Source organism: Lynx canadensis, chromosome B4 (genome assembly GCF_007474595.2).
Source record: "Lynx canadensis isolate LIC74 chromosome B4, mLynCan4.pri.v2, whole genome shotgun sequence".
Taxonomy (NCBI): domain Eukaryota; kingdom Metazoa; phylum Chordata; class Mammalia; order Carnivora; family Felidae; genus Lynx; species Lynx canadensis.
In genome coordinates, this window is record NC_044309.1 from 55,043,586 (window position 1) to 55,070,807 (window position 27,222).

At 37.2% G+C, this 27,222-nt stretch overlaps 1 protein-coding gene across 1 annotated transcript; it reads left to right on the top strand.

Moving 5' to 3' along the window:
* Positions 1-255: 255 nt before the first annotated feature.
* On the top strand, positions 256-20,815 carry CMAS (cytidine monophosphate N-acetylneuraminic acid synthetase). Its single transcript, XM_030321925.1, has 8 exons — positions 256-601; positions 7,918-8,060; positions 8,207-8,362; positions 13,611-13,744; positions 15,455-15,549; positions 15,917-16,088; positions 16,882-17,035; positions 20,230-20,815. The coding sequence occupies exons 1-8, from the start codon at positions 342-344 to the stop codon at positions 20,418-20,420; spliced, it is 1,305 nt and encodes a 434-aa protein (XP_030177785.1). The 5' UTR covers positions 256-341; the 3' UTR covers positions 20,421-20,815.
* Positions 20,816-27,222: the final 6,407 nt, after the last annotated feature.

Below are 27,222 nucleotides of genomic sequence, written 5' to 3' on the forward strand. Positions count from 1 at the left end.
AATAAATCTATAATCTATGTTGCCTATTTTAGACACCTCCGTATAGTATCAACCCCCTCCCTCTAGAAGCTGAACTTCTTTGCAGTTATCTCTCAACTCTCACCGCCTGGCATGTGTTTGGGGTCGCCCTGCCAGAGCCTCCTTGGCCTGTGGAGCCAGGCGAGGTGGCCCCGGACCACAATTCCCGGCATGCCTCGCGAGGGGCGGCCCCTGGCGGAGGCGGGGCCAGGAACAGCCACCCCCGCGAGTTGTCGGGCGGGGAGATCGGGCGGCGCCGAGCTGAGGTAGCGAGAGAAGAGCTCCCGGATGTGGAGAAGCTGGGGAGAAGGCGTGGGAGGAAGATGGACTCGGTGGAGAAGGGGGCCGCCACCTCCGTCTCCAACCCGCGGGGGCGGCCCTCCCGGGGCCGGCCGCCGAAGCTGCAGCGCAACTCCCGCGGAGGCCAGGGCCGAGGTGTGGAGAAGCCCCCGCACCTGGCGGCCCTAATTCTGGCCCGGGGCGGCAGCAAGGGCATCCCCCTGAAGAACATTAAGCACCTGGCGGGGGTCCCGCTTATTGGCTGGGTCCTGCGTGCGGCCCTGGACTCGGGGGTCTTCCAGAGGTGCGCATGTGCGAGAGTGGGCGGCGCGGCCTGGGCGGGGGTCGGGACGGGGAGCCGGGCCGCTGGCAGAGCTGGGGCTCCCAGGGCAATTGTTATTAGAAGGGGTGTGCAAGATCCGGGCTGTCTGGGCCCCGGTTGAGAGCCCAGGGAGGAAGTGCTCCAGCTTCTTCCTTGTTCCGTAGCTGCTAATAGTCTTGACCTGGGACAGTTCCTGTCCCTGCCCTTGAGAATGCCTTGCGTAAAAGGGGAGAATTCCCCTTTTCAACCGTGTCCGCCGCCCTGGTTGACTCACAGGGTAAAGGAGGCCACCCCTATGAAACGTCTGCGGTAATAGGTGAACTCTTGTAGACAGAGGCCATTGGGGTTCCCCTGGTGCTCAGCCTCTGATAACCACTTGGTGCCGATCGATTAGGGAGGCATCGGGTTCATGAATGGAGTGAGGTGTCAAGGCTTTCGAGTTTCAAGCTCAGCTTGGAGATCTCTTTCTGACCTTTGAAAAATACTCCAAGCTATGTGCCTGTGAGTCAGCACAATCTAAAAAGCTACCTACATTTGTACATAGGTAAGAGATAGTGAGAAAACGTCCAGCAGGCTGTTTTATGATATGCTTCTAAATGGTTTTTATCATATCTTTGGAACCTCTCTGCCCTAAAGACAGTTTTAATTGTTCATCATTCAGAGCCATTACCATATGCCATTTTGGTCAGGAGTTACAAGCTGATGTCATTCATAAAAGAAGATAGAATTCAGTGTCAGGAATGAGTTTACACATAGTAACTTCACGCTAATTGTGCTTCAGTTTGTTACCGTGGAAAGTAAATTATTTTAACTTCTTGATGCCTGGGTTTTTGGTCTTTAAGAGATGATTGTTTTTGGAGCAAATTAATTGCCCACATTAATATGTGGGTAAATGATTTTCATTAAACTAGTCTTGTTTAAAAAAAGATACTCCCAAAGTAAGAATTTACGAATTTTCTTAATGTTTTAATCCAAACGAAGCCCTGGGTGGAGCAAGGTAAATAGGGGCAGGCACCCAGATGATAACACTAATGTAGTAGTGTAGTAGGAAGTGTGCAAAGCAGAGATAGGGAAGGACTTGGGGATTTGGTTCAATTCAGGAAACATTTACTGAGCCCTAATTTCTGCCATAGACACCTAAGGAAACACCAAGATGAAGTGACATGGTTCTTGTCATTGGGGAGCTCACAGGCTTTGGACATTTTTTCATCCCTACAAAGAGTGCACACTGGGGGAAAAAAAAGAGGGCCGAGAGAGGGTGCATCCAGACAACAGTGATATGCCATCTCTGTGCAATGAAGTAGAGATCAAAACTTACATTCACAGTAGATTAAGAACAAAACTCATTTACAACTCTTAGGTAGCATGTCAGGAAACTCCTTTCAACCTGGCTTAACAAAAGGTAAGGCTTGTTTCAGGTACAATGAGATTCAAAGGCAAAGAACGATTTATTCATTCAGCAAATATTTATTGACTACCTACAGTGACAGGCACTGTTCTGTGTCCTTAACCAGAGGTTGTAACACCAGCAGCAGTGGGTTCAGTCCCTAGTCTCAAGGAGCTTGCGTTATAATGAGAAACAGGCGGTATACAAACAATATATACTATATTGGGTGTCGATAAATAGTTTCAAGACAAATCAAGCAAGGTAAGGGAATGGTGCCAGTGCCCTCCATCAACAGAATCTTCTATTTCTTGGTTCTTCTGGGTAGGCCCTCCCTTTATGGTGTCAGGTGGCTATGCTGAGTACCGCAAAACAACTTGGCGCGGAAGAACTTGTTCGAACTCTAGTATGGTTTCTAGCAGCTTAAGGCCATGTTCCTAGGATGATCCCAGCCCCCCAACCCCCTTAAGATGTCTGAGAAAACTCAGTGCTGCCAGGAGAATTTACTGTTTGTTCCAACCTGGTGACAGGCAGGAAGCCTCTGAACCCCCTCTCCGAACAATTACTTTAGAAAGTTTTCAGTTACAGCCCTCTTCACCAGGCTTCAGAATGTAAATCTACCATCCAAAACTGTTTCCTCAAGGACCTGAGAGCTATCTCTTTGAAATGCAAACATCCCAGTAGGTAACTCTCACTCCCTCCCAGTCCCTGTGGGAAAATTAAGGGCCTGAATTTGATGGGCACCTTGCTTCAATTTGCACCTTGCTGCCCATCCTAAAGTTAGAAGTGTGCTTCTGATCTGGATAAGCACCAGTTGACAAATCCAGATGGTCTAGTCACATGGACTGACCTCCTTTAGCCCCGACACGATACCTTTGCCTTAACACACCTGCCTTTAAGAAGTCTCCAGCCTTTGTTTGGGAGGAATTTGAGTTAGTTTATGCCATCGTTAACAAATGAAACCTGACCTTATCTGCATTAGTGTCCAGCTTTGTCTGTCCCCTTATTTTACTGTTCCTATCCTTCCAGGTTTCAGTCCAGCCAAAAAGAGCTGCCCTCTTTGCAGCTTTAAAGTCTCTTTGGGTCATCCTTGAGCCAGTCACTTTGGCTAAAACAGCGCTTGTATTGGTACAGTTTAGTGGCCCCTTCCACTCTTGGAGCCGGTGATGGAGCGCCCCCTAAAGCACCATGTGACAGTTTCATCAAGAGAGAAATTGGAATATGATCACCAAAGGGCAATAGATGGTGGGAGTCAAAACCCAACAGATAGCCATTATAGCAGACATAGGGGATTTTGCTACGAAATTATTGGAAGTATATGTATATATTAAGCAGCGATTTTCCTATCTCCATTTATTAAATGCATTTGTACAAAACTCCATGAAAGAATAAATGATTCCTGAGAACTTTTTCTGTACCAGTTTTATGTAATACATCTAGAGTATAATCATCCTGACAATAGGAATGGTATTTTATACTTCCAGCCACCTATGGTATCTGCTACTGTACTAGTAATAGAATTTGAAGACATAAAACCAGTATTTTCCTTAACCAGCAAAATGAGCATAATCTGATTCCTGCCTTCTCAAACTTACAATACTATATAATAATGTGATTTTACTGTTTAGTTCACATAGCTGTCTGCTATGTGGCATCATTTCTAGGGATCTGGAAAGTTTAAAAAGGTAATAAAATGGAATAGCACTACTTCCTTACTGAAGCTTTTGCTGATCCCCTCAATGGAAAGTAACTGTGCCTTTGTTTTCTGCACATAGCAGCATTGTTCATACCTTCTTTAGTGCGTGCACTATTGCAGCAAAGTACAGTCGTAGACCCTAGATTTGAATTCCTAGCTTCACCACATGTTAACTGGAACTTTGGGTAAATCACTTAACACCTGTGCCTCAGTTTCCTCATTTGCAAAATGGACTTAATTATCTGCCTCATAGGCTTGCTGAGGGAACTAAATGAGGTAGTGGTATACACAGCCCTTAGAATAGCGTCTCTATATAGTGTGTGATCCATCCTTGACGTTTTCCCCTTGTATGGAGGGTTTTTACAATCTTCATCTCTTCCATGAGCCACAGTTACCTTACTTGTAAAATGAGAAAGTTGTAATTATCTTCAAAATTCTTCCTAATACTAGCATGCTTTGACCTTGAAGAATTAATGGAATTGTGGCTTTATTCTATTTCAGGGGTCCACCCAACTTTTCCTGTAAAGGGCCACATGGTAAATAATTTAGGCTTTGCAGGTTGAATGGTCTCTATTGCTCAGTTCTGCTATTGTGTGTTGTGGAAATAGCCATAAATTACATAAGTGAATGAACATAGCTGTATTCCATTAAAAGTTTATTAACAGAAGTAGGCAGGCTGTGAGCCAGATTTGGCCTGGGCTGACCCTTTCTTTAACAGGTTGAAGAGTTTCTTGTGAGCAGGCACTCATTTGTCTTGGTATGCTTAATGTATTAGAACCTCAATTAAAATGTGTTAATTTGGATTTAATTGATTTATTCTAAAGCTACAGTCCCAAGTTTGGAGCAACCTTGCTGCCCCTGACCTCTACTTTCTTTGACAAATATTTACCCTAGGAAGGAATTGAAGAAAATTATAGCTGCCTGATTGTGTTTTTCAGGGCTGGAAGACGCTTTGGAGATTATTTTGTTCAAAACCATGATGTAGTAATTGAGGTAGATTTTTCTGGCCTGCGCAGAGTCAAAGTTAACGATACTTTCCAAGTTACTAAGTTTGCATACAAATTTGGATAATTAGCAGTTGAGGAAAATGCTGAGATAATTTTTCAGTTAGTGAAAAGTTATTGTTTGAGATGAGTTTATAAGAGCCTGATTTTCAACAGTGGTCCAGTGCTGTGTTAGTAAACCTCAGAATAAATAGATTTTGTAAATGTTGCCTAACATACTTGGGAAAAAAACAAACATGAAGTTTCATTTCTAGGGTGTGGATTTATGATTAATGACAGGCCTGTGCTGTAGTGTCCATGAAATGGCAGTTTGTGATTTGAAATAATGTACGTAGGCTTCAGGGTTGATATTCCTGTTCATCCTGTTAGATGTTGTATGACTTCATTTGAGGCTAAAGCCATTAGCATTAGGCTTTGACATTTACTCTGTACTGGTTTTAAATTTTATTAGGCCTCTTTATTCACTTGCTCATTCTTTTTTGCTCTCCCTCTTCTGATTCCCTTAAACCAAAAGAAAATTATCTGCTTACGTAGTCCCTTTAATAAATGATGATCATTGTATTTTAAGTCTACATATGGGATGCTGTTTTCATACATACAGATTAGACATTTGGACCTTTGAAGTTGTAAAGGCAGAACTTCAGTTTCCCTTTCCAACAGAGCCAGTGTGAGGATTAAATGAGACTATGTAGGGGTGCCTGGGTGGCTCAGTCGGTTAAGCGTCCACACTCCACACTGACAGCGTTGAGCCTGCTTGGATTCTCTCCCTCTCTCTCTCTGCCCCTCCCCTACTCATGCTCTCTGTCAAAATAAATAAACATGAAAAAAAAATGAGACCATGTAGATGTCCCTTTATTACCATTCCTATTTTATTATACCAAATAGCTAACATTTATGAAATATTTATTGTGTGTTGTGGTTTGTATTAATTGTCATAACAACCATATGAGGTAATTACTATTATTACACCTGTATTTTTTTTTTATATCACCTGCATTTTAGTGAAAATCGAGGCTGAGGGAGATTATGGGTTTTACCTAAGGTCATACAGCTAACATGGTGGAGTCAGGATTTGAACCCATTCCTTCAGATCCCATGCTGTTGACCATTTCTTGTTTAATTTATTAACAAATATAGATTGAGCATGTTATGTAGCAGGCACTATAAAAACACTTTGTAAGAATAAAGCATTGTAGAGAGGTTGGTCATTGCTTTCTTCTCTTTCCCTGATGGTTTAAAGGGAATTTGAGTACTGTGTTGGCTGCTGTCTCTACCGATAGGTTGAGAACTGAAAGTTTCTTAAGAAAATGGACTGTTATCTCCTGTGTCCAAAATAGGACCTGAAACATAGTAGACACTCAGTAAGCATTTAATGAATGAAGAAATGAATGAATGATAAAAGGAAGAAAAGAAAAACAAGCAAACCTCTTCCAAAACCTCTACCATTTTTAATTTATCTTTTAAGCATTTCAAAAATATCATTGGAGTCTGTGGTGTTGAATTTTCATTACAGAAAATCAGAATAATAAAGTAAACAACTTTAGTGATCTATTTCAATTAGTGACATAAATTAGATTTCTTTTGCTTTTCTTGTTCACTTCTTACTGTATTTACCATCTTATTTTACCTTCACCTTCTGTAATTTAAAACTAGGTTTTCATTGGTACTTTGTTATATACTTTTGACTGTGACATTTCTCCAGTAAAAATCTGCCTTCAAATATTTCAGATTTGAATATGCATTTGGGAGATGCACAGAGTGACATCAGTAAATGTGAGACACCTGACCCCTAGCCAGTGGCTCATCTTGTTTACTAGGCTAAAGGGAATAACTGATATTAATAAGTGAAATCTGGAGATGTTAGAAATTTTTCTTTAGTTTCTCACTTTCTTTTCACTCTTGACAATTGAGGACAGACATTTGAAACATGCAGTTCTTCTTACCCCCAGTAGATGTTGAGTGAAGGTGATAAAAGAAAAATAAATGCATATGCCAAAGACTGTAAGTCGTTAAACTATATTTGTTTTGTTTTAATGTTTATTTAATTTTGTGTGAGAGAATGAGCAGGGGAGGGGCAGAGAGAGGGTGGGGAGCAGCAGATCCGAAGCAAGCTCTGTGCTGACAACAGAGAGCCCGAACTCATGAACCATGAGATTGTGACCTGAGCCTAAGTCACACAACTGACTGAGCCACCCAGGCGCCCCCATTAAACTATCTTTGTATAAGATCACTATTAAAAACATTGTGGCTAGATTAATATTCACATCTTTTGTTTCTAGCAAAGGAAATTTGTAAAGGTCCAGGATACTTAACTTCAATAGAGACTAGCACATTTCCCCAAAGTAGCATTTTACCCCTGGTCATCATCTTACAAAGTTTAAATGGGGAACTGTGTAAGAAGTGGTTAAAGGAGCAGTTAAGTTAAACTTCCCAGAGTCCATCGAGTCATGTTCCCATGTCTGTAATTGTTGTCAATGGGTATAACTCAGTTGATTGTGTATTCTTATTTTTACAGTATACCCATTGTTAGTTGGCAAAACAAGAGAGTTGGATTGCCTGATTATTTTGAGCCTAGACTTGGGCCTTTAGTTGCTTCTAAGCTTGAAATTTTTTCAGCTTCAATGTTTGGCAAAGCCAAATCCATTTTTTTCTTAGCAAGTATATTAAAATCCTTCACCAAATAATTTGGATTTGAATGAGGAATAAGAAGAAGGATCTTCTTTATTTCCTTTAGATTTGAAGTTTACCACTGCTGTTTTACTTAATATACCAGTAGCCTTAAAAATACCAAATATCACTTTTTTCCAATTTTATAAAACTAAATCTAGGGCTACATAAATAACATTTATTTAAATGATATGCATAATACAAATATAAATATTTCTATATGTAAACAAATATTTCCATTAGTGACATAAATTTTGCTTTTACTGTTCACTTTTTACTGTCTTTACCATCTTCTCATCCTACCTTCACCTTCTCTATGTTAAAACTAGATACTGCATTTTTATTCAGACATTTAAAGTTTATATACAAAATACTTTATAATTCTTTAAATTTTATAATACTTCAGCTCTGCAATTATTTTTTGATGGCATAAAAACTATTCTCATATTACGTAAGCTGTATTTTGGGGTTGCAGAGCTCCTTTTTATCTTTAGTGGTTTCTTTTAATGATTTGGCTTTTTATATTTATTTTTTAATATCCATACAGTGTGTGGGTTTCAACAGACCATGATGAAATTGAGAATGTGGCCAAACAATTTGGTGCCCAAGTTCATCGAAGAAGTTCTGAAGTTTCAAAAGACAGTTCTACCTCACTAGATGCCATCATAGAATTTCTTAATTATCATAATGGTATGAATTTGATAGTTTATTCAAGATGTTATGTAATTTCTAACTTGCTAATTGTTTCATAAGACTTGTTTTCACATTTGAATTTAAGATCTTTTATTCCTCGCAAAGAACTTTGATGTTCTTTTCATTTGTTTTGTCTTTTTAAGAGGTTGACATTGTGGGAAATATTCAAGCAACTTCTCCGTGTTTACATCCCACTGACCTTCAAAAAGTTGCAGAAATGATTCGAGAAGAAGGATACGATTCTGTTTTCTCTGTTGTGCGACGCCATCAGTTTCGATGGAGTGAAATTCAGAAAGGAGGTAATCTGTCATATCAGTCTTTATTTTAGCTTTTATGGAGAATCAGCTTTTTCATAGGTAAATAATCCTTAGGCAGGAGGGAAGCAGTAAAAGAGACCACATGATTCTTAACTGTAATAGGCAATGACATTTATAATCAGTTCTAAGTCTTGTGATTATTGAAACAAGACAGACCAAATTCTTTGCTTTAACTTTTTATAAATGGACGTTTTAACACTATTTGCCTTTTGAGGCAGGCAGGCATATCATTTTTTTCTAGATGTGAAATAATTCTTTGTCCTAGACTTGCTTGGTAAATTCCTAAATTATATTAGAATCATGGGAATAGAAATCAACCAAAAAGTTCTGGAGGACCTTAAGAATGAATTGTAGAATTACTTCTCAAAATATGTAACTCCTGTATAAGAAGAGTTCCATAGTATTTAGCTGGAGCCAGATTTCTAGCTAGATAAACTAGTAAAATATGCAATAAAGAATAGGATGAACAACAAATAGGGAAGTGTTGGAACATGCGTAAGGAAAGGCAGTGTGATTTCTGTTAGGTGCCCTGACATTTGTTGAATATAGGAAAGCTGGCCTAATTGTCTCTAACGTGTAACTTAAAGGAGATAGTAAGGAAGATGCAGTGAAACTGGAGACAGTGCAAAAACAGAGCAATCAAGAGGATAAAGAAGGGCTGAAAATAAGACTCTTCTATCTCAACATATGAATGTTATCCAAACCAATAAAATGTACCAGTAAATATACTTACTGATTGACTTCATTCAGTATATGTTTATTGAGTATCTTCTCTGTGCCAGGTTCTATGTTAAGTTATATGTATAAAACTTTGAACTTATTTACCAAATCTCATAAATTCTTACTTCTTTTTTTAAAAAATGTTTTTCTTTATTTATTTTGAGGTTGGGGAGGGGTAGAGAGAGAATCCCAAGCAGGTTCCACACCATCAGCACAAAGCCCAATGCAGGGCTCGATCTCACAAAATGTGAGATCATGACCTGAACCAAAATCAAGAGTCGTATGCTTAACTGACTGAGCCACCCAGGTGGCCCAGAAGTTCTTATTTCTGAGGAAATAATTTCTAGGAAGAATCTATTAAAGCTTTAAAACAAGTTTTTGAAGCAAATCAAGGAAGCCCAGTGTTAAACTGAATATTGAGATTCATATGCTATATGATTAAAGAAGTTCAAGAAATATGTACATTAAATAGATGACAAAGCCATATAAAATATATCCATAAATATTTTTAAGAAAATTAGAAATGTTTAAATAAATATCTTTTAACACTAAGATGTGAATGTTAGGGATAAGAGCTTTGTCTTTGTCATATATTTTCCTAGAACCACTGTAAAACAGAATGCTATTAAGAACAAGGATTCTAACCTAGAATGGTATTTCTTATGATTCTGTTCTTATGTTCCTTGTTTATTAAATCACTACTACTAAACATGCTCCTGGATTAATCAATATTTGAAAAATCCTTCTATTTCATATTGTATAACTTTTTGTAATCTTTTTTTGTTGTTATCATGCTAGAACCTTACCATCTAATATAGTAGCCTCTCGTACTGTCAGCACTTGAGTGTGGTTAGTCCAAATTGAGATATGCATTAAGTGTAAAATACATACTAGGTTTCTAGGATTAGTATGAAAGAAGCATATGCAACATCTCATTAATAATTCTTATATTAATTACATGTTAAAAAACATTTTAGATACATAGGGCTAAATTAAATATACTATTACAGTTAATTTCACTTGCTTCTTTTTACTCTTTTTAAACTGTAGCCATTAGAAAATTTAAAATTATATACGCGGCTCACACTATATTTCTATTCAACATCACTCTTCTAGAGATTACACTTTGTACCCTCAGTTTGTTGTAGCCTGCCTGAATTTGTATTTTCACAAATAATTAAAAACCTTACAAAAGTAAATTTCTATTTAGCCCCTGCTGTTTTGTACTATTATTGTTACATATAATTCTCTATATATTATAACTGCACAATACATTGTGGTTGTATTTATTTTAAGCAATTAAAGGTATTTTAAAAATTATTTTAAAATTATCATTTACCTCCACCTGCATATTTATCTTTCTCTGTTATTCTTCATTTCTTTCTACTTATCTGTGCTTCTATCTTACAGTGTGTACCTGTTAGTAACAGCTTCTTTCAGCTTTTGTTTGTCGAAAGATGTCTATAATTCATCCTTATGTTAAAAGGGTACTTTCATTGAATATAAAATTTTGATTTACCTTTTTCCCTTCAGCAGTTTAAGATTGCACTTGTAAGATGTTATCCTTTTGAAGATGCATCTTTAACGTGTCATTTCATTATTTCCTACCATCCATTGTTTCTTTTAAGATATCAGCTGTTTTTCTGATCATTGTTTCTCTAAATATAATGTCTTTTTTCCCTTTTTTCCCTTTCCCCTGCTTTTAAGATTTTCTCTGTATCTTAATTTTTCATAGTTGACTCCCAATTTGTATTGCTGTGGTGTGTGTGTGTGTGTGTGTGTGTGTGTGTGTGTGTGTGTTTATCCTGTTTAGAATTCTTTAACCTTCTCATGTTTATAGGTTGATATCTGTCATCAGTTTGCAAAAATTCTGCGCCGTTATCTCTCCAAATATGTCTTCTGCCACATTTTCTCTCTCCTTTCTTTCTGGGACCCAGATTTAAGTGTATTTTAAACAATTTTAAGCCTGTCTCTCACAGTCTGTTCTGTATCGTTTGTTGATTTTCTCTCTGCTTCATGTTAAGTAATTTATGTTGACATATTTGAGTTCATTGATCATTTCTTCTGACTTATGTAGTACACTGTAAATCCTGTCCAGTGAATTATTTCAGATATATGTTTATAGAATGTACATTGGAGTTATTTTTTAGAGATTACATTCTCAGTTGAAATTCTCCATCTTTTTTTGTTTTTCAATCTTTTCCTCTAATACCGTTAACATATTTATGATATTTATTTGAAAATCCTCAATTGCAGGTTCCAACATCTGAGTCATTTATAGTTCTGTTTCTACAACTGTTTTTCTCTAATTATGGCTAATGTATTTGTGCCTCTTCATCATGACTCAAATTTTGTCATATGCCTGACATAGAGACTGGAGTACAGTTGACCCTTGAGCAACACAAGTTTGAATTGCGCAGGTCCACTTATACACAGATATTTTCCAATAAATACAGTACAATACTGTAAATGTATTTTCTCTTCCTTATGAGTTTCTTAATAGCATTTTCTTTTCTCTAGCTTATTTTAACAGTACAATACATAAACAGAATATGGGTTAATTGACTCTTTATGCTATTGGTACAGCTTCTGGCAAACAGTAAGCTCTTAGTAGCTAAGTTTTGGGAGAATCAAAAGTTGTATGTGGATTTTCAATCATGTGGGGGGTTGGTGCCCCAGCCCTGGCATTGTTCAAAGGTCAACTGAATATATTATTTTCTTCCAAAAGGACACACCCTTTCTTCTATCAGGCAGATGGAATATGGAGCTAGTCACTTTGATCCAGTTAGGAGTTGTGCTGGATTCAACCTTTAATTTCCTTTTACCTCTTAGTGCAGGTATCTTGCCAGGAGATAGATCTTGTATGTATTGCTAGTAATAACCCCATGCTAACAGGACCTTAGGATCTAAGCACCACAAAACCTCTAAGCCCAGCCTTGCAACCCATCCCTAGCTTCTTGTGCCGCAGTACACTCAGCAGAAGTCCTGTAGGGGAGTACTTGGGTAGGAAGAACTAGCTCTGTGTTTGGGATCCTACAGAAGACAATCTATGATTCTAGTCCAAAGGGCCATGACAAACCTCTGGGTTCTCCTTACCCCAGTAGAGCTCCTCTGCTTATGCCAAGCTTGATCTTTCTCACTTCTTCAGAGTCCGCAAACATCCCTAGGGAGAAAACAGCCACTGATCCTTGTTCACTTAAGAAAGACTTGCCCCTCTCATTGCTTTTCTTCAGACTGCCACTTGAATTCTCTAGTCTGTTTATTGCCTGTCTCCACCACCAGACTGCACACTCCAAGAGAGGAGAGGGAGCCATATTCATTGCTATTTATACGCTGCCTATAAAACTATACTATATGTAGCTAGCTATCCAATGTATATTTGCTGAATACTTTTCATAGATTATATCAAACACTGATGGGGTAGAATTGAACAGAGGATGGTTTAGTTAAGGAAGTAAGTGGAAGTTGTTTCTAAAAGCCGTTACACAGATAATGACAGCCAAAAGTAAAGAAAGATTCTGAGGAATCACCAGCATTAAACTTACAATCATGATGCATATCATTACACATCCATAAACACAGTTTTGGGAAAAATACAGTGAAAAAGCAAGAGGATCCCTATTTCCCAGTACTGAGGGCTCCATCTGTTACATCATGTTATAATCACTGCTGTTGATATTGCTGAGCCTTCATTACCAAGGATAAGAATAAGTAAATAGTATTTATTATTATGTTTAGTATATTTTTTAACTCTGGTAAGAGTAATATACAAACATTTTTATCAACATAAAAGTATTAATAATTTAATGAGGAAATCTTCAGTTTTCTATAATAATTCTATGAAAGTAATTTCTCAACCACATTATATAAACACATACATTGTATTTCTATAGAAGCAAATAATGAGAAATAGATTAAAGCACTCAAATATTAAATAAGGATATTTTATGGCAAGTTCAGCCCTTTTGAAGCTACCTTAAGGTTGCCTTGATGTCCTCCCAGAATATTATATTAGTTTTTTTTTTCTTAAATCTTTATTTATTTATTTTTGAGAGAGAGGGAGAGAGAAAAACTCCCAAATAGACTCTGTGCTGTGAGTGCAGAGCCCGATGCAGGGCTCGAACTCAGGAACTGTGAGATCATGACCTGAGCCAAAACCACGAGTCAGATGCTTAACTGAGCCACCTGGGTGCCCCCCAGAAAATTTTATTTGTATAAATGCCTTAAAACCTCAATTATTCAGAGCTCATTTATAAAATACTTTATTTTTCTATGATTAGATAATAAGTAGTATAAAGTAACTATAATTACGTATTGTTTAATAATTATCAAATATAATTAGCAAAGATAAATCATCAGCATTATTAGAGATTTTGTTCCTTTAAAAATCTATTTAGCTATTTATCAAGATAGAAAAATATTTTACATTTTCAGGTTTTTTTTTTTTAATTACTAAATGAATATTCAGTATTCAAAGGAATATAGACTTACTATAGCTTTTTGCTTTTAGTTCGTGAAGTGACTGAGCCTCTGAATTTGAATCCAGCTAAACGACCTCGTCGACAAGACTGGGATGGAGAATTATATGAAAATGGCTCATTTTATTTTGCTAAAAGACATTTGATAGAGATGGGCTATTTACAGGTTTGTGCCTTCATTTTGCAAAGATCTTTTAAATCATTTTGTATGTATACCTCCTCAGTTCTAAGGAAGAATTACGGCACAGTTCATAAAGAAAAGTATCAATCCCCAGAGGAAAGGAAATAACCGATAAGATTTATCTGAGGCATTTATCCTGTAGGTTTACACTAAAGTAATCTTTGGAGTCCATTCAGTAGATATGCAAGGAATTCTGCTACAACTGAGAAATGAATCAAATATTAAATGTTGTATATGTGTCCCGACTTTCATTTTATTCCATTCAAACTCTGTTTTTAATCCATGGTTTGGTTACTGTCACACTGGTTGTACAGTTGAATAAAAATCTATTGCTTTCAAAAAGAGACAAAACAAAAAATATATTAGATATGGAAGTGCACCAACCTGGGTGTCAGGAAAGCCAGATTATAGTTCTTTCTTTAACTGTGTGGCTTTGAGTGTACATTTTAATCTGTTCTGAGTCTCATTGCTCTCATTTTAAAATAAAGGGTTGGGAACGTCTCTCATATCTTTAGAGCCTACATGGTTACATCATATACCATTTGTTCCTTTTAGTTAATAGCAGTTATTTATTCAGCACTTACTGTGTGCCAAGGACTATACCAAACACTTTATATAGGTTATCTCATGTAATCTCCATAGCACTGGAATAGAGTAGACATTCCTGCCCAGTTTTACAGAGGAGGGAATGGCTGCTTGGAAAAGGAAGTACTTGGCTCAGGGCATAAATAGGTAGTAAGTGGTACTATTGGGATTTGGATTCAGGTCCTTATGTTACTCAAAATCAGCATTTAAAAAACTCTCTACTCTCTGTAGTAAAAATTTCAATGTGACTCATGCTCTGAGGTAAAAGTATTTTTAACAGTCTCCTGGCAGTATCTAAGCAAACTGTAGACTGTTTAGTTAAGTTTGAGTACTCAGGAAAATTAGGTTTGACACAGGTAGATATCACCCTTTCCAAACTCTTTGCTAAGGGGACTGTGTTTTGACCCTTTCCTAAAAGGTAGAGAACAATGAAGTATCTCATCATCATAAGATTTATGAAGAGACTGAGAATTCTGAAAAATGAAATTTCCCGGTAATTGATTTTGACATTCAAATTATCACAGTCATAGGAAAGGCCTCCCACCTTGCCCCCAGATCCCAGAATCAGGAAACTGTCCCTCCCTTTGCCCACGTGTGATCCAGACAGTTATTGTCTACCCTCCCTGTAGTTCAGGGATCTAAGACAATTCTGTACAATAGATACTACAGTTCTTTTTCCTCCGTTGTCTTGCCACTCAGTTGCAAATTGGAACATAAGTTCTGAGAACATTTATGCTGCTTTTGGATGATGACAGGAGAGACTGTCAGAAAAACGGGATACAGTTAGGGGGTTTCTAGAAAATTCCTCATGGTCAGAATATTGGAAGATGGGTATTTCTGCTTTATTCGGTCTTAAAATAGAAATCTGCTTAAAGAAAAATGGGAAGCTTGCACTGTGTACATAGAATTTGAACAATATTATAGTGTATAGTTTGAATATATAGGAAACAAAAAGCTTTTCCCTGAAAACAGTTATTTATTGTAAGTCACTGATTTCACTGGGTTTATTTTTGTCAGTATCATAGAAATGAATTCATTAATTAGAAGAAACTTTCTGATATGGTGAACGAATATTAAAAACAGTACTTATGGTATTTATACTATCTTTAGGGTGGAAAAATGGCATACTACGAAATGCGAGCTGAGCACAGTGTGGACATAGATGTGGATATTGACTGGCCTATTGCAGAACAGAGAGTATTAAGGTAAAAACAAGACTTGCATAGCCTTTGCACTGGACCCTGACATATTTTTAGTAGATACGTTGAGTTGTGCTTCTAGACACTAATTTCTGATACTCCAGACATTTTAGGATCTTTGCAATTAGTTTGTTCATGTGAGGAAGACCTACATGTAAAGTATACTTATAGTTGGCTTATTCAGTAACTTGAGAAACACATGGTCTGGTTAGACCACTGTACTCAAAGTTCTTGCACTAGAAGCTGAAGTGTACATGTGAAGGGTAATGTTTGAATGAATGGGAATGGTTACTACGTTTACTGGTATTAGCCAGTTGAGAGGGAGTAATTAGTATTGTACTTGTACTCAGAGGTCTATTTTGGTTTCTTTTAGATATGGCTATTTTGGCAAAGAGAAGCTTAAGGAGATAAAACTTTTGGTTTGCAATATTGATGGATGTCTCACCAATGGCCACATTTATGTATCAGGAGACCAAAAAGAAATAATATCTTATGATGTAAAAGATGCTATTGGGATAAGTTTATTAAAGAAAAGTGGTATTGAGGTATGTGCTCCCTGAATATAGTGATGTTTTTTAAGATGATGATTCAGGGTCAAAGAACGTGTGAGGGAAATAAGAGATTTAAATTTTTAGTATTATCTATTACAATATCTGAAATTTAGCCTTCACATGACTAGAAAATTATCATACTTTTAGATGAATAAAATTAGAAATTTGTCAATCAACAAATAATATTTCTTATTTATTCAGTAAGTATAAACATATTATTTTTAAATAGGAGCTATCTAGTAATTCCCATAGGATCTTTCACTAAAAAAAATTTCATAAAAAGTAAGTTATCAGCATTAAAAAAAAAGCAAATATCTTGTGGATTTTTAAGATGTAACCTATTCTTATGATTGATAAATTTGAATTCAAAATAATTTAATATTTAGTATATTTGTAAAAATGAAAGCTAAAATAGTTTCTAGTAAGATTTACTAGAAATCTTTCATATGTGTTCCTAAGCAGCACAAGAGACAAGTTATAGACTTTCCTCTGGGTAAATCGAATTATAGGAGAATCTTAAATTAGTGTCAGACAATGTATGTTATATTTTTTTAACCAACAGATAGGATCCTTTCCACTGTAAACAGTGTCTTTATTAGACTATTAGAAATACAATGTTGTAAAGATTCATCATTTTAAAATATCTGTTGATTTTACTTAATTGGTCTTTCAGGAGACTACTCATTTGTGACTTGTATTATTTACCTGGTGTTATTTTATTATGAAATAGTTGATTTTTTTATTTTCTCATTTTGCCCTCTTTTCTCTCTTTCTTTTTTCTTTTAAGGTGAGGTTAATCTCAGAAAGGGCCTGTTCAAAGCAGACACTCTCTTCCTTAAAACTGGATTGCAAAATGGAAGTCAATGTACCAGACAAGCTAGCAGTTCTGGATGAATGGAGAAAAGAAATGGGACTGTGCTGGAAAGAAGTGGCATATCTTGGTTGGTGTCTTATTATTCAGCCATGATAAAGTGGGCTAGGGGTTTTTTTTTTAGAAATAGAGAAATAATGGGGTGCCTGGGTGGCTCAGTTGGTTAAATGTCCAACTTTGACTCAGGTCATGATCTTGCGGTTCACGAGTTTGAGCCCCGTGTCTGGCTCTGTGCTGACAGCTCAGAGCCTGGAGCCTGCTTCGAATTCTGTGTCTTCCTCTCTCTCTGCCCCTCCCTGCTCATGCTCTGTCTCTCTCTTTCTCTCAAAAGTAAAGAAACTTAAAAAAACTTTAAAGAAATAAAGAACTAAGAAAGAAAATTCCCAAGATTGGCATAGTTGTAGAGAAATAGGAACTCTCTTACACTACCAAGGAAAGTATTAAATTGGGACAATCTTGGGGCGCCTGGGTGGCTCAGTCGGTTAAGCGTCCGACTTCGGCTCAGGTCATGATCTCACAGTCCGTGAGTTCGAGCCCCGCGTCGGGCTCTGTGCTGACAGCTCAGAGCCTGGAGCCTGCTTCTGATTCTGTGTCTCCCTCTCTCTCTGACCCTCCCCCATTCATGCTCTGTCTCTCTCTGTCTCAAAAATAAATAAACATTAAAAAAATTTTTTTTAATTGGGACAATCTTTCTAGAGGTTTGTTTGATAGTATATATCAAGTGTATCCTAGTAGAATGATTACTAGCACATGCTTTGGAGTCAGACCACACTGCTGACTAGTCAGTTTTGGTAAAGTAAGCCTTAACTTCCTCACCTGCAAACTGGAAATGCCAAGAGTACCTATGTCATAGATCTATTATTGTAAGGATTCCTAACATATAGGAATATGAGATACCTATCCTATCCTAACATATAGAATACCATGGATAAGTTTTGCTCTTTTAAAATATATCTACTGTTAACCCTTAAATTCCAAATCTAGGAAGGAAATTGGACAAATGTGCCAATAGTGGAGGAAAAAAAACCCACTTAAATACCCTGCAAAAATAGAATATGCACAAAATGGAATAGTGCATAATGCAAATGGATATGATGAGATGTCATAAGATTTTCACTTCAGCATTTATTAAATATACCATGTGCAGGCTTGATTGGTTGCTGGGACTTACTGCTTACAGAGCATGCAGTCAAATGTCTAATTTTAGATATTACTGATGACAAGTTATTAAAATACATATAACATAAGCCATGTAAGAAATAAATATTTACAAGGGTAATATGGGCCTCTAAAGAAGAAACACAGAAATGCTGTGGGAGCATGTTATCTGAGGACTTCAGGAATGGCCTTTGAAGCACATGTGACAATTCAGTGGAGAAGAATACTACAGAATCCTTGATAGAAAATGATCCAGTTTTTGTAAGAAGAAAACAATTTTAGTGGAACGTATAACAGATTCTAGATATACTTATTATCTGCATGACCTTAAGTGAGCTTCTCTAAGCCTTGGTTTTCCTATTTATAATATATAATATATAATATATAATATAAACACAAATCAAACTTTATAAGGCCATTGGGAAGAAAATTGAAGATAATATAGAATGCCTATTATAGTACCTGCAGATAGTAATAACAGTGTGTATCATTTATGTGAGTAAATTGTGGAATTATATATGTGATAATATAGTGATTATCCATAAATACTGGTAAGTAGGATGATACTGATTTGTTTTATGCCTTTCTTTAAAAAAAATGTTACTACCAAGAAAATGCATTACTTATGTAACATTAAACTATAAAAAACAGAGGTTAGAAAACAAGAAAACAGAGAATGGACTCCAAATTTTAATTTTAAAATCAGAGCACTATTTTGTATGGGTCACATAAATGTATAGAAACATATTCCTTAAAAATATCAACACTTATGTAAGTAAATTTTAATAAATACATCTTTGTTTGAAGGGTTACACTATGCAAAGAAATGCTAACTTTAATTTTCATCATCTTTCAGTGAAAAAAATTCAGATTTCAACATATTTAATAACTTTTAAAATTTCAGTAGATAAATGTGGAACAGATTTAAAACAAGTAAACTCTTTTTTAACCAGGATTTTATTAGTGTAGTTGGATGTAGTAATAATTATACTCAGAATGGTGAATCTAACGTACTCGGAGCCTGTGAAATTCATCCTGTGAATACAAAAGAAAGGGAGAGAGAAGAGCAGGCAGGTTGAGAAAGGATGTAGTTTTGTCAGTGTGATGGTAATTCTTCAACAAATGAGTGATGTACAGGGGTATCTGGGTGGTTCAGTCGGTTAAGTGTCCGACTTAGGCTCAGGTCATGATCTGACTGTCCATGGGTTCAAGCCCTGCGTCGGGTTCTGTGCTGACAGCTCGGAGCCTGGAGCCTGCCTCAGATTCTGTGTCTCCCTCTCTTTCTGCTCCTCCCCCACTCATGCTCATCTCTCTGTCTCAAAAATAAATAAACATTTTTTTTTAATTTAAAAAAATGAGTGATGTACAAATCAGAGGGAACTATTATAGATTAAAAGTATGTAAAAATACATATCAACAAAATGCAGTATGTGGACTTTGTTTGGCTTCCGATTGAAACAAATCAACTATAAGAAAATTTGAGACAACTGGGGATATTTGAACACATACCAAGTTACTAGATGATACTAAGGAATTGTTGATATTATTAGTTTGATGATACTGTGTCACTTTTTAAAAATATATACTTATCTGTTAGAGAAATATATACTTATGTATTAGAGATAGATGCTGAAGAGTTTTGGGGTAAAACATGATGTCTATGAATTCCTTAGCCCTCTCTCTCTAAAAACGAAGGAGTGGAGAAAAGAGAAAAATATCGATAAATAGTCCAAAACATCGAAAAGTATTCCACATGAACTTGGGGTTCTTGCATGTGTTTAGGATTTTTTTAAATAAAAAATTTAATTCATAATTTGTATATAGAATTTCTAGTAATTCTAATGTGCATGGCAATCAGAAATTATAGGCCATTCTTTTTTTAACAGGTAAGAGTTTATTTTGAAGTGCTTAGGAAAAACCTTAGACCTCAATTACGCTTGTAAATACTTGAACATATTTGTTCCACCGCACCCATGGTATTCTTACATGAGTGCTTGAGGTCTTATTTAAGTTACCAGAAGTACTTACTGGTTGCTTTTTTGCATTAACAGAAAGAATATTCTTTGTCTCCTTGAATATTCAACCGGTGTTTCTTTTACTCAATAGGAAATGAAGTGTCTGATGAGGAGTGCCTGAAGAAAGTGGGCCTAAGTGGCGTGCCCGCTGATGCCTGTTCCACCGCCCAGAAGGCTGTTGGATATATTTGCAAATGTAATGGTGGCCGCGGTGCCCTCCGAGAGTTTGCAGAGCACATTTTCCTACTAATGGAAAAGGTTATTAACTCATGCCAAAAATAGAAATTACTGTAATGTTAGGAAAGAAAGTATACAGCCTTCTTCAGCCACTTTTATTTTTGATTAAGTACAATTCCATGTTGTAATGTTACAGAGAGTGTGATTTGAACTGTGATGTATCTTAATATATTTTAAAGCAAATTGTCACTCCAAAACATTCTGAAATAATTGTGCTCTACTTTTCTCCTTATGCAAGATAATTATTTAGAGATTAATACAATCTTTCTCAGATTTTTAGTAAATGCAAGTAAGAATATCATCAAAATTGACTTTGTATTGTACCCTGTAAAACTGTGTGTTTGTGTGCTTTTAATGATGCTGAGATTTTATTTATTTGGGGACAGTGTGTCTGGTAAGACATGCCCTTCTATTAATAAAATTACATTTCACAAACTTGATGAAAACTGTCTTGTTGCTATAGAGGAGACTTGCCAAACATTCCATGATTTCCTTTAAACACTGACCGTGCAATCAGCACGAGAAACAAGCCACTAAACACCTGACATAAAGCATCTGATCGTACTTTAGGTATGTATACGTATAGTGTGCACTACATGCAAATAGAGATATCCAAAAAAATTCATATATTTGTGAAGATTGTATATTGGTTTGGAGTAAACCATTTGCAGTTACCTCTGAGGTCAGGATCATTTTATATACAAAATTTGACTATCACCACAATTTTACAGCCACCACAAAGTACTCTCCTATCTGCTTAAATTCCAAAAGTGAGGCGTCATCTCATAAATGTGGACTTTTACCTAATAAACACTAACCACTTCCTGTGGAACATTTACATCTATTTACCCTGTAAAAAGAATTCAATTCTGGCAAGAAGCAAGTCATTCAAGCCAAGTCACACAGGAAGCTCTTTTCTTCTATCAGGACTGGGTGTATTTGTACAGTTCAGAGTCTGACCTTACAGGCCAGACGTTGTTGGGAGAAAAAATGAGCCTCTTCTACCCTAATTTCCATTGTATCTCGTGCCGGTTTTTTCTCCCGTCTTTCTGGCTTTTCCACTGCTGACTTTATTTTCTCCTCTCCCCTTAAATGTACACATTCTCAAAGATTCTAGCCCCAGTTCTTGTTCTTTCCAGAACCACATGTACATTCAAAGTTTAAGCTGTAGCCTCCATGCAATGACTCCAGAATCTAGTCTCTGCTGTAAGTTCTGACTGCACCTCAAATTCTTTGTTTCATAAGCCAGATCCCTGGACTGTACCTCTCAAATTTCATGTCATAGCCTTTCTCAATGTCACCTTTTCATGTCTTGTCAGATACCAACTCTTAACCTTGATACTACTAGCCCAGTGTCCTCTCAGTTTATCCAATACTTTTGCCAGATTAATTGTTCACATGTTCGCTGCTACCCTTTACAAAATCTTTTAGTGACTTCATGCTGACCACAGAATTTGATAAAACATTTCCCAGTCCAAATGTCCTCTGGACACAACCTGATATTTCCAGCCTCATTTCCTACTGATTCTTGTGGGTTCCTCCACCCCAATCGACTATTCTGTGCAATTCTCTAGCAATGCCTCTGTTAGCCTCTTCTCAAGTTCTTCCTTTCATCACCACACAAATCATTCATTCCTGAAACTCCTGCCAGAGTAACTCCTGAAGTAAATACTTTGCATAAGTATTGTGCATAGTATATGATTATAGTACTAAAATTATTCTGTGGTCCCTGTTTCATTTTGGTGACCCATAGCCAAGTATAAGGAGACAGTTCAGTCCTCACCAAACTACTTCCTATGTTCCCAATAGTAGGGAATCTTAGTCAAGGAAATCAACGTTCAGCTCTGATATGTAAAGGACGTAGAAATTACCAGTCCCTTCGTTAGAGAAAGACTGGACAAATTGAAAACCAATGACTTCTCTTGGACCTCTCAGAGAACTGAGGTCAAACAGCAACCAACCACTCCAAAATCTGAAGAAATGGACACAGCCAGACAGATACAGCACCTGATACTTATGTACCTGGAGCAAAAGCTGCTGGGTGCTTTAAACAAATATGAACACTTAACTGGTAATTTTTTTTAACGTTTATTTATTTCTTTTTAAGAGAGACAGAGACAGAATCCCAAGCAGACCTCATGCTGTCAGCACAGAGCCCGACACGGGGCTCATACTCACAAACTGTGAGATGATGAAATGAGCCCAAATCAAGAGTCAGACACTTAACCAACTGAGCAACCCAAGTGCCCCACTGGTAGTACTGAATCTCTGGAGGTTAAGTATCGACGAACATGAGAAGGAAAAACTGCTGTGGGTCACAGTCATGGGCAGGGGTTGGGGGTGGAGGTGGGAGTGGGGCACACTTTTCCTCCAGGAATGCCAGTAGGTTCTCGCAGGATGGATCTGAGGATCCAAGAAACATCCCACTATGACCCTGGCAGGAGTAGAATAGTCTACTCCTTCTATTCTAACCATCCCAGATCTTTCTTCCTAACAAAGGTCTACTCTGCAGTAGAAAGCTTTGGTGTAATAATACTGCAAGCTTACCCCAACTGGGGGAAGGGAATTCCATTTCACTTCAGCTCATTCCAGCCTCCCCATGCCACCTACGAGGGGTAAAACCTCATAGTCAACAGGAGAGAAGACATCAAAGAAATAGAGCATAAAAGCTACAGGTGGGAGCACTGGGAGAGAAGCTGTACCCATGGAAGAGGCACAGAAACCCTTGTGGAAGCTATATTCCCAAGACGAGCCCACTAAAAAACCAAGACTTAGAAGATTTTAGAATGCTCCCTTTTTTCATACCTTCACACCACAGCAATAACTCACCAGTTTAATAACTGGGTTATAGCTGAAAAGGCTTTAAAACTCAGACTTTCTCTGAGAAAGCAATACCAAAAGAAGTCCCAAAGCCAAAACAAGGACACTGAAGGAATTTGAAGTCTCGTACGTATCTAGGTACAAGAAGCATTAAATACAGTCCAACTCCCAACAAGATTAACATATATCTTCACACTAAAGATCTGTCTTGCTACCAATTACTTGGTAACATATCTGACTTTCAAGAACAGAAAATTATAAGGTATCCAAAAAGGCAAGAAAAAGCAGAGCCCCAGGAGACAATGCAATCATCAGATCCAAACTCAAATATGACACAGATGTTAGTTATCAGATGGGCAATTTAAAAATCTGTGATTCATTAAGGAGGACACCTGTTGGGATGAGTCCTGGGTGTTATATGGCAGTGAAGGATCACTGGATTCTATTCCTGAAACCAATACCACACTGTATGTTAACTAACTTGAATTTAAATGAATAAACCTAACAACTAGAAATAAATAAAAAGCTGTGATTAACCTGTAAAGGGATGTGATAGAAAAAGTCTACAACATGAAAGACCAAATAGGTAATGCCCATACAGAGATGGAAACTGTCAGGAAGAATCAGAATGAAATGCTAGGAATGAGACATAGTGACAGAAATGAAGAATGCCTTTGATGGGTCAATCATTAGACTTGAAACAGCTGAGGAAAGAATGGGTGAGCGTATATATTGGCTTACTTTATTTTTTCTCTATACATCTGAATTACATATGTTACTTTTTTCCACTTTATCGAGATAGAAGTTGACATAAAACATTGTGTAAGTTTAAGATTTACAACATGATAATTTGAAATATGTATATGTTGGGAAAAGATTACCCCAGTAAAGTTAGCACATCCATGACCTCATATAGTTGCCATTCCTCTCTCTCTCTCTCTCTCTCTCTCTCTCTCTTTCTCTTTTGGTTTTTGGTTTTGTTTCGAGAACATTTAAGATCTACTGTCCTAGAGGAGCACCTGGGTGGCTCAGTTGGTTAAGCATCCAACTCTTGGTTTTGACTCAGTTTGTGAATTCAAGCCCTGTGTTGTTGGGCCTGCTTGGGATCTGTCTCTCCCCCTCTCTTGGCCTCTGCCACACTCACTCACACACACTCTCTGTCAAAATAAATGAACTTAAAAAAAAATGATGCTCCTCTCTTAGCAACTTTTAAATATATAATAACACTGTATTATTAACTATAGTCAAAATGCTGTATGTGGAATTTACTCATAGCTGGAACTTTGGACTCTTTGGTCACCATCACATGTTGCCCCTGGCAAACACCAATGTACTATCTGTTTATTAATTCATTTATTTCAGAGTTCATGTATAAGTGAGATCATACAGTATTTGTCTTTTTCTGACAAACTTTAGTTAGCATAATGCCCTCAAAGGCTTTTTTCATTACTTATTATTTTTAAAGTTTTTTTTAAAATTTATTTATTTTGAGAGAGAAGAGAGAAGAGAGAGTGCACAAGGAGAAGGGCAGAGGGAGAGAAAGAACATCCCAAGCAGGCTCCTCACCATCAACATGGACCCCAGTGCGGAGCTCGAACTCATGAACCATGAGATCATGACCCGAGCTGAAATCAAGAGTCAGACACTTAACCAACTGAGCCACTGAGGCGCCCCATAATGCCCTCAAGTTTTAACCATGTTGTCACAAATGGCAGGATTTCCTCTCTTTTTATGGATTAATAATACACACACACACACACACACACACACACGATGGGACACATGAAATGTACAGCTACACATGAAGCAATTCCCTTTGAAATAAATTAAATAATTGAAATAAATCCAGAAACTAGTGAGCAACTCCTCCACACCAGGCAACTGAGAACATAGCCACATTGAAACTGTTAGAGAAGGCTGAGGCACCCTGGCCTGGCTATAAACCCCATCCCTGGTATAGTGCCATACACTCAACTCCCAATGGCCAACTCCCAACTTCTCCATAAGGAGTGAAGGATTTGGACCCCACATTTAGTGCCCCCAATTTTAAGACTTCCACCCAAAAGAAAGGCCCCCAAAACACCTAACTCTGAAAGCCTACGAGGCTGGTATACACAAGACCTTTTAAAAGACTATATACAGAGCAAACAAGCAGTTGTTGATAGGCACACAAACATATATCCAGCTATCCCCCCAGGGCTCAGTGCAGAGGGAGCTGGCCAAAAAAAAACCCATCTCACAGTTTCTCTCCAGAAGAGATTTTACATACTTAGCCAGCTGCTGCCTGAGAATCTAGAAGAACGTATATTTCTGGGAGTGTATCCATTTCTTCCAGGTTGTCCAATCTTTTACCATGTAGTTGTTCATAATTAGTCTCTGACAATCTTTTGTGTTTCTCTGGTGTCCACTGTAACACCTCCTCTTTGACTTATAATTTTATTTGAGTCCTCTGTCTTTTTTTCTTGGTTATATAGTTAACGATTTGCTTAGTTTTTGTTTTGTTTTGTCTTGTTTTGTTTTGTTTTGTTGCTTCCAAAGAACCAAATCTTAGTTTTATTTTTTTCTATTGTCTTTCTAATCTCCATTTCACTTATTTCTGTTCTAATGTTTATTATATCCTTCTTTCTGCTAATTTTGGACTTTGTTCTTCTTTTTCTAATTCTTTGAAGAATAAAGATAAGTTGTTTATTTGAGATCTTTCTCTCTCTTTCTTTTTTTTTTTTTTAAATTTTTTAAATGTTTTATTTACTTTTAAGAGAGAGAGAGGCAGAGTATGAGTGGGGGAGGGGCAGAGAGAGAGGGAGACACAGAATCCGAAGCAGGCTCCAGGTTCTGAGCTGTCAGCACAGAGCCCGATGCGGGGCTTGAACCCACGAGCTGTGAGATCATGACCTGAGCTGAGGTCGGATGCTTAACCGACTGAGCCACCCAGGTGCCCCGAGATCTTTCTCTTTCTTAATGTAGGCATATACACTTACACACTGCACACCTTTCCCTCTTAGAACTGTTTTTGCCACATCCTGTAAATTATATGTTATATTTCCATTTTCATTTGTCTGAAGATATTTCTTTCTTTACCTATTTGTTTCTCAGGAATGTGTTTAATTTCCAAATATTTGTGAATTTTCCAGTTTTCCTTTTGTTACTGGTTTCTACTTCCATACCATCATAGTCAGAAAGAATACTTGGTATGATTTCAATATTCCTAAATTTGTTAAGGATTGTTTTGTGGCTGAACTTATTATCTCTCCTAGAGAATGTTCCACATATTCTTGAGAAGAATGTGTATGCTGCTGCTTTTGGATGGAGTGTTTTGTATATATTTGTTAGGTCCATTTGTTCTATAGTTTATTCAGGTCCAGTTTCCTTATTGGTTTTCTGTTTGGATGATCTACCCAGGGTGATTATGGTCAAAGTGAGGTAAGTTGCTGGCTATCAAGCCCAGATCAAGGCATCAGGAGATAGTCTACTTTCTAATGGGAGGAGTTCCATTTTTAATGTACTACAAATGTTGGTATGTCCGGGTTTGGGATTTGGAGAAGCTGGAAAAAGATCTGTTTGAGGGTTGTTATTGAAATTATTAAACATTTTGCACTTTGGGCAAGTTAGCCAACCTCTCTGTGTCCTAGCTTCTTTAGTCCAATTGAAGCTAAGAATAGTATCATATCACGGGATTGTGAAGATTAAATCAGCTGATATAATTAGCATATTTAGAGGAGTACCTGGCTAACGTAGGGACTCTAAATGTTGTTGCTGCTGCTGCTGCTGATTGATTTAGCAATTAAGACATTTGTATTTTAGTCGCAACTTTGTCGCAAACTAGCTAAGTAACATTTTTCAAATCATTTAACGCTGTGAAGCTGGTTTATTTGACTGTGAGCTGAGGGGTTTATAATACACTGCCTCTATGGTCCTTCTAATTCTATAGTTGCCAAATGCACTGATGTTTAGCTTAGAAGAAATATTTTACGTAGGAGAAACATATGCCATATTTATGATATATTTAGGTATTTAGGGCTCTGGGAAC